Raw genomic sequence first — 12,492 nt, 5'->3', positions numbered from 1 at the left:
AAGGAAAGGAAGAAAAAGGTACATAGGCCTGCATTGGAAGTGCTAATCTCTCTTTCCATGTCAGGGCAGGTTATGGGTTACTTGTTCTTGGATGGCTTTATCTTTTTCAAATAAGCTGTATTTGGGGGCTAACTGTTGTTGCCTTTGATGCTTTCCGAGTTATAGGGCCTTTGTCTTTTGCTTCTGTGGGCAGGGGCTGGTTCACATCCATGCTGACCTGGAACCCAATTCAGAACAGAAATGTCTACCTCCCAGCTGACAAGATTAAGGGCATAGAGCAACTTTATCAATGGAACAGAACAGAGAACCCAGATGTTAATCCAGGCAACTAGAGCCATCTGATATTTTACAAAAATTTCAAAAATATTCACTGGAGAAAAGATAGCCTCTTCAACAAGTGGATGAAAATCAATCCTTGTCTTTCTGCATATGTAAGAATCATGTACAAATGGTTCAGGGTCCTTAATGTCAGACCTGAAACTCTGAAACTGCTACAGGAAAAGGTAGGGGAAACCCTTCAATATATCAGCATAGGCAATGTATTTCTGAACATAACCCCAATGGTTAGGAAATAAAACCACTAATCACCACTGGCATCTCATGAAATTACAAAGCTTTTGTACAGCAAAGGACACTGTGAATAGAGCAAAGAGACAACCTCCAGAATGGGAGAAAATCTTTGCCAGCTACACATCTGACAGAGGATTAATATCCAGAATATATAAAAAACTAAAAAAAAAGGACAATAAGAAATCAAACAATCCAATTAAAAAAATGGCCTATGGAATTAAATAGAGTTCTCATGGGAAGAAATACAGATGGAAAATAAACATCTAAAAAAGTTTTCTACATCCTTCGCCATCAGGGAAATGCAAATTAAAACATCTTTGAGATTCCATCTCACTCTGGTCAGAATGGTTACCAGGAAGAAAACAAATGGCAATAAATGTTGGTGAGTATGTGGTGAAAGGGGAACCCTTCTACATTGTTGGTGGGCTGTAATCTGGTATAGCCACTGTGGAAATCAGTTTGGAGGCTCTTGAGACAGCTAAAAATAGATTTAGCATATGATCCAGCTATAGCACCACTAGACATATATCCTAAGGACTCTTCTCACTACCTTACTTGCACAACCATGTTTATTGCTGCTCTATTCACAATAGCTAGGAAATGGAACCAGCTTAGATGTCCCTCCACAGATGAATGGATGATAAAGATGTGGTACATTTACACAATGGAGTTTAGTGGTAAAGTAAAATGAAATTATGAAATTTGCAGGAAAATGGATGGATCTGGAAAGAATTATACTAAGTGAGGTAACCCAGGCCCAGAAAGCCAAATGTCACATGTTCTCTCTCATATGTGGATCCTAGCTAAAAATGTATAGACTTGTGTGTGAGCTGGAACCAAAAATTGGTATCAGAGGCCAGTATGCTAGAAAGAGGCTATAAGGGAGAGAGGAGAAGGAAGGACTCAAGGGGATGGCATTGTATATAAGTAAGTAGAAGAACCGATTACAGGGCGGGAAAGGCCTAAGTGAGGCCAGGGGAAGAGATTGTGTAAAAGAAGAGCAGGGGAGGGGAGAAGGGGGTCAATCAAAATTCAAGATATTCTGAATAAGACATATGTGTAAACCTAGTTTTTTGAATAATGACACATCCAGAGTCCATAGATTGTTACTAGAAAATTTTCAGTTCCAGGGATGGGATACCTTCCAGTAAGCTGTTGCCCAGGAAGATTCCTATTGTCTGCACAACATTACAGGCTACTGCCAAGGGCCTTGGTTTCCCTTGAGAAACAGATGGCAAGACCCTATTGCTGAAGAATTCACATGCTTAAGTCACAAAGTCACTGAGAAATCAAGTTGGTGCTGAGCAGAAAACCTTCGCCCTGTAGACCAGCCAACTGAAAGCTAGAAAAAACTGCACTGTATGCAGCCCTATGGGAGACAGAAGTCATCAGCAGTGATAACAGTGGACATTGGAAGTCTCAAGTTTGGCCAGATAGGCTAAGTTACTGAACAGGTACAACAGTGGCATGTCTGCTCTGGGGGGAACCAACTTCTCTCCAATTAGGCTGAAGGCCTTCCTTATGGGAGGCAATACATGCCTGGTCCTGAAAAAAGGGTATGTCAGGGGAGGTTAAGAGCCTTAGGGGTATAAAGCCTGCTCTTGTCTGGATAATTGCATATATTATTCTCACCAAACTGTCCCAAAAGTACAATACTTAGTGTCCATATTAATATATTAATGCTATTCTCACTTCTGGTTAGAGAAGCTTCTCTTTTCAGATAGCAATGACCACTGGGATGACCCAAAAGGCAACATAGTGCTGAAAAGAACAAAGGAGTGTCCAGCACTGAAACATCTCTATCAACCCTCCAAGACTCAGGTTCCACTGCAGAAGCAGTGGCAGAAAGAATGTAAGAGCCACATGAAGGGTACCACTCCTTACAATGCAACTGTCCAGACAGAAATTGGCCTTGATATCTATAACCTCACAGTGCTTAGCAATACCTACAGAAGACCCTCATAGTAGGATAAAAAGATGATGACATCAAATTAAAAGAGAGACTAATGGAGAGAGGGAGGGGATATGATGGAGAGCAGAGTTTTGAAGAGGAAAGTGGGGCAGGGGAGACAAATGTCATGTTTTATTGTTTGTAAGTATAGAAGTTGTCAATAAAAATAAAAATTAAAACAAAAAGGCAAAGACTTGATCCTCTGACCAGCCATATGCCCTCACTTACTGCAATACACTGTTGTCCAGATAAAATGACCTATTAAACAAGAAAATACATCTGCAAGGAGCACATTTTTCCTTGTTAATAGATGATTTTAGTCATTTCATTATGAATTAGCCAAAGAAAGGAAAGTTCCCTCAGTATGGTAGAATCATATTTTTTATTTTATTTTTATTTATTCATTTATTGAGAGGGAGAGAATGGGCATGCCAGGTCCTTTAATCACTGCAACAGAACTCCTGATGCATGTGCCACCAGGTTGCATCTGGCTTATGTGAGTTCTGGGGAATTGAACCTGGGTCTTTAGGATTTGCAGACAAATACTTTTACTGTTAAGCCATCACCCCAGGCTAACTATAATCTTTTCCTAAATTTATGATTTGTGCTATTCAGTTAAACCATTACTCTAGTTAACTAAGTCACAAACAAGGTGACTCTCATCTTTTTTTTTTTTCAATACTCAACTGTTCAGTAAACTACCAATTTGATCGCCTAAAATTTTTCCCAAAAGAATAGTTCTCTTGAGGAAAGAATACCAAAATTCATTTAGGACTTTGGAGTTCACAGGAAAATTTTTATATAACATTACATAAGAAAATATTCATTGCATATGAAGCTACATATGAAGCACTCAAGGGGAAATTAAAAACCCTTTTTACTCCTTTCAGAATGTCTTGAGTGCTCATGAATAATAAGAATAATTGGAACTCAGCTTAAAGAGTAGTAAGCCCTTGTGGTGTTTATTCTTGGCTGTCAACTTGACAAGATTTAGAGTTATCATGAAAACCAATCTCTGAGCACTCCTGAGATGGCTTTTCTAAGTTTATTCATGTGAAGTGAGAAGACCCACACTACCTGAGGTTAACACCATTTCATGTGTTGAGGTCTCAGACACCACAAAAAGAAGGTGGTTAGCTGAGCATGAATGTTCACCACTCTGCTTCCTCACTGTAGAGTGAATGTGACCAGCTGCTTTATGCTCCCGCCACCATGAAGGAGTTTAACTGAACTGCCAGCTGAAATAAACCCCTCCTTCCTTAACTTGCATAAATATGCATAACCTGATGCCTGGAGATGGCTATGAAGCTGAGTCAGCTCTGGTAGACATGTATGGTCTCCTTTGCAGTCATTCCAAGAGAGTGCTGAGTGCACCATAATGAGAAATGCAGACTGTAGAAAGCTAAGAAGTAGGTTCTGAAAAACACACCCTAAAGATTTCCACATTGTCAATGTGTAGTAAAAACTTTCCACTGGTTTTTAGTCCTGTGGTAATTTATAAAATCTTCTAAGTGACATATTAAACAAGGATATTTTTTGTAATGGTTTTATAATGGGTTTCCATTGGCTGACCCTGAATTCCAGATAGTGGTTTAATATGTAGCAAAATGACTTGATGAAGGCATTCATTGTTAAGAGAAATTCATCTATGTGCTTCTCCTCCTTTACAATGGCATAGTGTGACTAATAGCAGAGTGTATTATCTAGAAAGAACCAGAAAGAACACAGAGTGCTGACCACTGTAGCACCACCTGACCTGGTCCTCAAATTAAAGCACTTTAAAATCTTTTAATTTTTTTTTGTTTTTTTTATTTTTATTTATTTATTTGAGAGCAACAGACACAGAAAGAGGCAGAGAGAGAGAGGAGAGTGGGCATGCCAGGGCTTCCAGCCACTGCAAACAAACTCCAGACGCATGAGCCCCCTTGTGCATCTGGCTAATATGGGTCCTGGGGAACCAAGCCTTGAACTGGGGTCCTTAGGCTTCACAGGCAAGTGCTTAACCACTAAGCCATCTCTCCAGCCCACTTTTTTAAATCATAAAAAATCATAAATGATTTTTTAAGTCATTCTTGTATGGAAAATTCTTTAGATTGGCTATAGTTTATAAATACCTAGTGTCAACTGATTCTTGGTTCCTATTTGTACACGTAAGTTATTACTTTTTTCTCTTTCTTTTGCCCTTCATTCTTCCCTTTCTTTCATTCTTTTTTTCTCTCTCCCCCCCACCCCTCCCTCTCTCTCTCACACTCTCTTTCAACATAGAGTCTCATGTATCCCAGCCAGCCGCCTACCCTTGACCTTGCTATGTAGCTGAGGATGACCTTGCAATTCTGATCATCCTGCCTCTCCCTTGCCCATGCTGGGATTACAGATTTGTACCTCCATGTCAGGTTTTATGTAGTGCTGGGGATCCAACTGAGGGCTCTGTGTATGGTACGCAAGTACCCTACCAGCTAAGCTACATTCCTAGTCATAGATGTCACCTTTCCTGGGTTCATCATAAAAGACCTGTATTAAAACTGGTAACTATTAATGCAAAGTGAAGGCATTCAATGGAAATCCCATCCTGTATATTTTCCCCTTCAGACAGACTTTAGAGTTCTTATTTCAAACTGATAAAAACCCAAGTAGAGGTCACTAAGACATAATTCTAATAATAATCTTCCTTGGTAAACTCCTAATATTCTACAGAATTTGCTTTAAATGTTGGTCACTGAAGGACAGTGTTGGTGGCACAAATGGTTAGAAACAGACAAGAAGCAACTATGCTATGTTATGAGTACTGTGATGGACAAACAAACCTACTTGTTATAAAATTACAAAGCACTAAATATGGACAAACACATAAGTTACAAGTAAATCTGGGGAAATAAAAATTATGGATTATCATTAAGGTCAACATGCTGACCATGACAAGGTTTCTTTTTAAGATATTACCATTAGGAAAAATTGATACATGGTACAGGAGATTATTCTGCATTAGCTCTTATGAATACATGTGAGATTAAAAGGATTTCAATGCAAAAATTAAAAACAAATAGTTCATCTTGCTTTTTTTTCAGAAGTCCTTATTTTTTACATATAAGTGTTTATTTGTGCCAAGAATGGTTTGGGTATACATTCTACTGTGAACTTTACCTCAGCCCCAAAGCCTTTGTTTAACATTGTCTGAATGTGAACCTACTCTGTCATTTTTCTTCCCTTGTAAGAATAGTCGACATACAAGTCTACTGCTAGATTCCAAACACAGAGACCCCAGTGTGGGTATCACTTAATGAAGCACTTAGGTGGAATTTAATAGAGTGATACTGAGGTGATAGTATAGGAAAGGAGGAATGCACACTCACAAACAGCTAACCACCTTTAGCAACTATATGAATCACTGAGTTTCTCTTAAACATCCTCCTTTAACCTAAAGCTTCACTTACAGACACTGATTCTCTTTTGATATATACAATGAAAAGAGTTGAGTTGACGTTTTATTCTCTGCTATCATGATTAGCTTTTGAAGTAACCTTTTTGAAAGTATAAGCATTTATTGTCAAAAACATTTTCTTGAGATATTATTAGTTCTGATTACAAGGCCATTTAGAGTATTTCATAGGTTTTTTGTATATTGGTAATTGGTAACTCTTTTTACTATCAAACACAAAGAGGAATCCACATGTTGTTTTCAATGAAAATTATTAAGGGATGAGACAACCACTTAATGGCAAACTGTTTGCCATGTGGGTATGTACTGCTATATGTTCCTATGTTAGATCCCTGCACCCATGTAAAACCCAGGACTGGCAGTGTGCATCTGTAATCCCAGAATTCCTGTATGTGCCGGCCAGCTATTCTAGCCTAGTTCCAGGTTTAGAGAGAAATTACATCTCAAAAAGCAAGAATCAAACTCGCACTTCAGCCGAGCCACAGCTGAACCCACAGAGGAATTAGGGAGACTAGCATGAGTGCAGCTTCCATGCTAAACCTGATAATCAGCACCAGGGTGAAGGAGACAGACCCTGAGGATACTCAGCACCTACCAAAGCAGAGACCCAGAGGCTCCTAAGAGCTCATCACTGAAGCAGACTTAAAACTCACCTCCCACGACTCAGGGAATTTTGCATAAGAGGGGACAGAAAGATTGTAAGAGCTGCAGGTTGAGACATCATGCCCAGAGGTATCCCCTCTTCCCAAAAAATAAGTGACTGCTGCTCCCTCAATGCATAAACCACAACCCCATAGGGAATCCTGCAACCCCACTGAGGAACATCCCCAACAGAATGGGGGCAGGGATGAGGGAAAAAGGGCTACCAACACATGATGTAGTCATAAAAATATGTTGTTAATAATTAATAATAAATAATAAACATTTAAAAGCAAGGTAAAGATCAAGTAAGGAAGACATTTGAAATGAACCTCAGACCTCTGCAAACACAAACTCATGCTTTCTATGCATACATATGTTCATTTACATACACAAGTATGAATACACACATACACATACACTATACACATACAAAAAGTTACTATAAAATGTACAAATATGGAAATGTATTCACTAACTGACATAAAGGTTTTGTTTTGCAGATATTTAATTAGACAGCAATTAAATTTATTTTTGCAATTTTCCTCTAGCAGTAATATTTGGATGGAAGGTAAAGAGGTGGTTTGGGACATCTCAATAATTTTCAGGGCTCTGAGAGCTCATTTTCCCTGCACAGTGGGCTCGTAGACGTTAATGAATGAAATAGTTCTGACTAATTTTACCCAGTTATGCAGTATGATTCATTTTAACAATGTAGGATATAGTGGTACAATAGGGACATTAGTATAATTAATTGCTTTCTGTAAGCCAGTGCAATAGTCTTTTAAGATACAGTAGCACACACTAACCTGAGCATGTGTGCAGCATTGAAGACCACATCAAACTCTGTACTGTCTAGCTCAGCTGCTTTTTTAGCCATCTCGGCTGCTTCTAGGAGGCGGGCTTCTTCTAGAAGAAACTGACCTGCAAAATAAAGCAAATGAGCTTCAGCGCAGAGAATGTTAGCTACCTGACAAAAAACAAAGCGACATTTACAGAAAAGTACTATGCCAAAGGTAATTTGAAACTCAAGATTTAATGCCAGGCTCAATATTTAGTCATATTTTATATGACTTTCTCTTAATTGTAGGATATCACAAAAATCCTATTTAGTATGGGGAAAGAATGTTATTCTTACAAAGGAATCCTCCTGTCAATTCAAGCAACAATAAAATGAACACATTAAAAGATATATTACAGGGCTGGAGAGATGGCTCTGTGGTTTAGGCATTTGCCTGCAAAGCCTAAGGACCTGAGGTTAATTCTCCAGTATTCATGTAAAGCCAGGTGCACAAGTTGGTGCAAGTGTTTGGAGTTCCTTTGCAGTGAAGATCAAGATTTTCACACAAAAAGATAATTATAAAAATTTCTTAAATATTATGAGCTACACATAGAATCAGAAAAAACTTAAAAGTAATAAATGCTCTGTGGGAACACACCATTAATTATTGCTTAATTATTATTTCCAACTATATTTTTAACACAAAGTGATTGCTCTTAAAATAAAAGAAAAATATGTTTTAAATATTTATAATAAATAATTATTGCAGCTTGATTTAATATTTTTAGTTCCATTAGTAAAAACATGTTGAGTAAAGATAAGCTGCTAACTGTGGTGGCACACACCTGTATTCTCAGTATGTAAGGTTAGGAGACAGGAGGATTGCAATTTTGAGGCTAGTTCAGGCTATAGGGTGAGACTTTGTCTCAAGAGAATGGGAAAAGAAAAGGAAAAAAAAAGAAAAATAGAATCATAGCACCTACTTTTTAATGGTAAGTGAAAAAACACTTTGTTTGGAGAGACCTTACTTATGTCTATAAAAAGTTTCATATCACTTTCTTCTATTTTCAGCCTTATGCACCTTCTTAAGCTAAAATGATACTTGGGTGAGAAAATCATGAGGGAAGGAAATGGTTCTAAGAGTTTATAAACAGAAAAACATATTCCTCATAGTTTCCTGTAAAAATTAACTCTACAGAGATAAAGATGAGAAGCAGTTTGAAGAACATGATTTAAGAAGATATGAAAAAAATTAAATGGTCTCTGCATAATTAAAATTATATTTTGTCATTTATGTCTTTATAAAGGCCTCCAAACTAAATCTTTCCATCATTTTATTATGCTAATTAGAATGTTAAAAAATTAAAACATTGTTAACTGTCACCAAAGCATTATTTAACTAATTAAAATGCATTAATGAGTATATTAATTATCTATATGGTATTTAAAGAAAGAACAATGTAGGAAATTATTAACTGCTCTTTTTCTTTCCAGGCAGACATTATTAACTGTGAAATATAGTATATATTAATAGTTAGGGAAGATGAAACAATTAATTGCATAATGAATGTTATTTTCTTAACATTCACTACTCTAGACTGGAGAGAGGAAAAGGAGATATCTCAACTCTGGTGGAAAAAGAGGGAGAAAGAAGAAAGGACATAGATCTTGTGTCCATAGAGAAACAAAGAGGGACACATGTGCATCATCTGTAGGATATTCAATGAACAATGATATTCAATGACACAAGGGGTTAGTTTACAAGCCATGCCTGGGGGAAAGGCTTTGAAGCATCTCCATTGCCAAACACATTGTTAACACACAACAAAAGAGAGGAAATAACACAGGATTTTGGAAAATCAAATAGAAAATCTTATTGTAATTTAATAATAATCTATGCTTTAAGTTGCCTTTGTCATACAGTATATCCTTTGTAAACTGCTCAGTGTCCATAGCCCACTGCAAATGCATTAATTGTAATATTACGAATAGCTATAATTAAAATGCCCATCTGAACATTTTATATTAGCAGAGTTCATATTAGTATTCAAAATTAATATAACATTTAGCTATGTATTGGTATAATTCTGCCCATTCTTTTCTTGACATGCCTTTTTATCTCAATACTCCAGTATTTATTAATATTCTGATCATGTAAAGACATCAAATATTATGAAATATGAAACTCGGGTTTTTAAATTAATTTTGAATATCTAAACCAAAAGTGAAAGTAAATCCTTAGTCCCTAGGTGATAACAAAGACTGTATTTATGGAAGATAGCCCAGAATGGATGGACAGTAGAGTATTAAACATTTTTAAGTACACAGAGCCAACACAAATAGGAAAACAATGATGTAACTGGTTCCTTCCAAATGAGGAACCAAAGACGATGGATAATACCAAATTCTAGTTACCCCTTCTGTATCATTTACCTCAAAACTCAGTTATCGTTGCCCCCACTAGACTGAGGATAAAAGCTCCCCTGTGTGCTTATGCTGCCCGGAGTATCGTCTATGGCTTCCAACCTCTTACTTTTTTTTTTAAATTATTTATTTAATTATTTATTTATTTGAGAGCGAAAGACACAGAGAGAAAGACAGATAGAGGGAGAGAGGGAGAATGGGCGTGCCAGGGCTTCCAGCCTCTGCAAACGAACTCCAGATGCGTGCGCCCCCTTGTGCATCTGGCTAACGTGGGACCTGGGGAACCGAGCCTCGAACCGGGGTCCTTAGGCTTCACAGGCAAGCGCTTAACCGCTAAGCCATCGCTCCAGCCCTTTTTTTGGTTTTCTAAGGTAGGGTCTCACTCTATCTCAGGCTGACCTGGAATTCACTATGTATTCTCAGGGTGGCTTCGAACTCTCGGTGATCCTCCTACCTCTGCCTCCCGAGTGCTGGGATTAAAGGCATGCTCCACCACGCACGGCTCCCAACCTCTTACTTTGGAACATTCGCCCTCTAAGCATGGTTGATTTCTAAGGCTCTCTCTCTGCAGTAGCCAATTCTATCCTGGCTACTGTCTACAATTAAGTTTATTCCTTTGACAAATTTCCCACAGTGTTAAAATAGCTCAATTTATTTTCATTGTAATATAATTTATCATCAAAACAAGAGCACTTATAAAAAAATAGAAGGGAATGATATGAATTATTTTAGAGTAAAGGTGTAAAATAGAATTGTCCCCATATGGCCACCCCTGTAGTAGCCTCTTGTCTTCGTTACTATTAGGAGTGGAATTATTTCAGTAAAACAATAGGGCCAGGCATGCTGATGCACACTTTCCATTCCAGTACTTGGGAGACAAAGGTAGGAGGATTGCTGTGAATTCAAGGCCATCCTGAGACTACAAAGTGAATTCCAGGCCAGCTTGGGCTAGAGTGAGACCCTACCTTGATAAACCAAAAGAAAGAAAGGAAGCTGGCAATAAATCATAGACATTAATTGACATTTACAAGAGAGGCATGAGATCTCTTTACTAAAGAACCGTACTTGAGTACACCAAGACTGAGACATATCCTAACATTTGTGAGTCGAAAAGAAGAGTGGAGCTCAAAGGAGGTTAATACTACAAGATAGTACTAGGACTCTAAAGAAAAAGAGAAAAAACAAAATGAGTATTATGTTTTGAATGTAAAATGTTTCTCATAGACCCATGTGTTTAGATTCCTGGTCCATAGCTGATGGCAATGTGTGGGAAGATGGGAAGATTAGGGAACCTTTAGGAGTGGAGTTTTGCTTGACCACTGGTGGCAGGCCTTGAGGTTTTATAACCTGTCCCACTACCTGTTCATTCACTCTTCCTGACTCTGGATTCAATGTGACCAGCTTTGTTCTTGCTACCATGCCTGCCCTGTCATGATGGAACATTTTCCCTCAAATCTGAAAGCCAGAGTAAACCCTTTCCTTTCTCATGTTGCTTCTTGTCAAGTGTTTGGAAGTAGCAAGTAGTGCTAATTCTATGAGGAAGTAGAGTATTTCAGTGATTCCATCCACTTGGAATAAAGAGTTTGTGTTCCCACTGATCCCTAGATTAGTTCACAACAGAAGCACTAGAGTCTTTTCCCGAGTTTCACATATGTGAGTCTGGGATAGAGCCTCAAACCTGCATTTGAACAATGCTGCATGTCCACATTGTGAGAATCAGTCAAACAATAAAATACTGTTTTTCACCACCCGATGGCTGCTGATTATTCATAGGATAGCCACCAGTTAGCCTGAGTGCTGCTGATAATTAACTCCATCTGGCAATCATCCTTATATTATGGACATAATGATTGGCTTCCATATATATGTGAAGATAGAAAAATGTATACATATGAATGAGAAAATTTTCTGAGCATTAACATTCACATGCATGCACAGATTTCTGAGAAATCACTTCTTTTTCAAATTTAGTAGACAAACATTCTTTGTGCTTGATAATTGAGTAGAATTGCACATAAATCATGAAAAAACAAGTAAAATATACTTTATTCTTGTGTGTAGATTCTTACTACCACTCTTTTACTTCTTTGGTTTGTAATTTGTCTTACCAAAGTTAATTATCTTCATTTTACTTCATTGTCTCAAATCAAAGGGAGGAAAAGAAAAGAAATGAAAAAACAAGTTGAGAAATTATAAAGAAAAAGTCATTGATTAGGAAAAAAATAAAACAGGATATTATCAAAAAGAGAAGGCATTCTCTACAGACTCAGACACAAAGAACTTAAGTCTTCCCACAGACTAAACTGGGAAGATGGAACTAGCAATTGATTTCATGGGATTCAACTGTTTCAGCAGAGTTATATCATTTCTTCTCAGTACTTTTCTCTTACTCACTGAACCATTTCAACGACTTGCTGGATTTGTTAGAAAATTTCAATATGATGAGCTTATGAAGATCAATCCTTCATTAATTCCTAGATTTAAAAAGCTCTGCGTGTGAAGTAGAAATCGGTCAAAATGAAAGCTGGCCTTGAGCTGCAGGCTCAAATACTGCTTTGTAAAAATTCCACATTTAAATCCCTTAAATTAATTAGAACTGGCATTTTTTCCTAAAATACTTTGGAAAAAAAATCACTTTTAGGATCAATGCAGCTAAATTAAAGATGAGAAACAATGTGTAATAAGTGTCAT

General features: G+C 37.5%; 1 protein-coding gene across 1 annotated transcript in view; it reads right to left on the bottom strand.

Annotated features, from left to right (window-relative positions):
* The window catches only part of Tmtc2 (transmembrane O-mannosyltransferase targeting cadherins 2), a 439,320-nt gene that overhangs the window by 75,474 nt on the left and 351,354 nt on the right, over window positions 1–12,492 (bottom strand). Inside the window, exon 10 of the mRNA XM_004650152.2 lies at window positions 7,406–7,520. Within this exon, the coding sequence (XP_004650209.2) occupies window positions 7,406–7,520 (115 nt within the window). The remainder of the gene's footprint in view (window positions 1–7,405; window positions 7,521–12,492) is intronic.

This window comes from Jaculus jaculus, chromosome 6, assembly GCF_020740685.1.
Source record: "Jaculus jaculus isolate mJacJac1 chromosome 6, mJacJac1.mat.Y.cur, whole genome shotgun sequence".
Taxonomy (NCBI): Eukaryota; Metazoa; Chordata; class Mammalia; order Rodentia; family Dipodidae; genus Jaculus; species Jaculus jaculus.
Note: the sequence above shows the minus strand (reverse complement) of the source record. Positions and strands in the feature narration are given on the sequence as shown.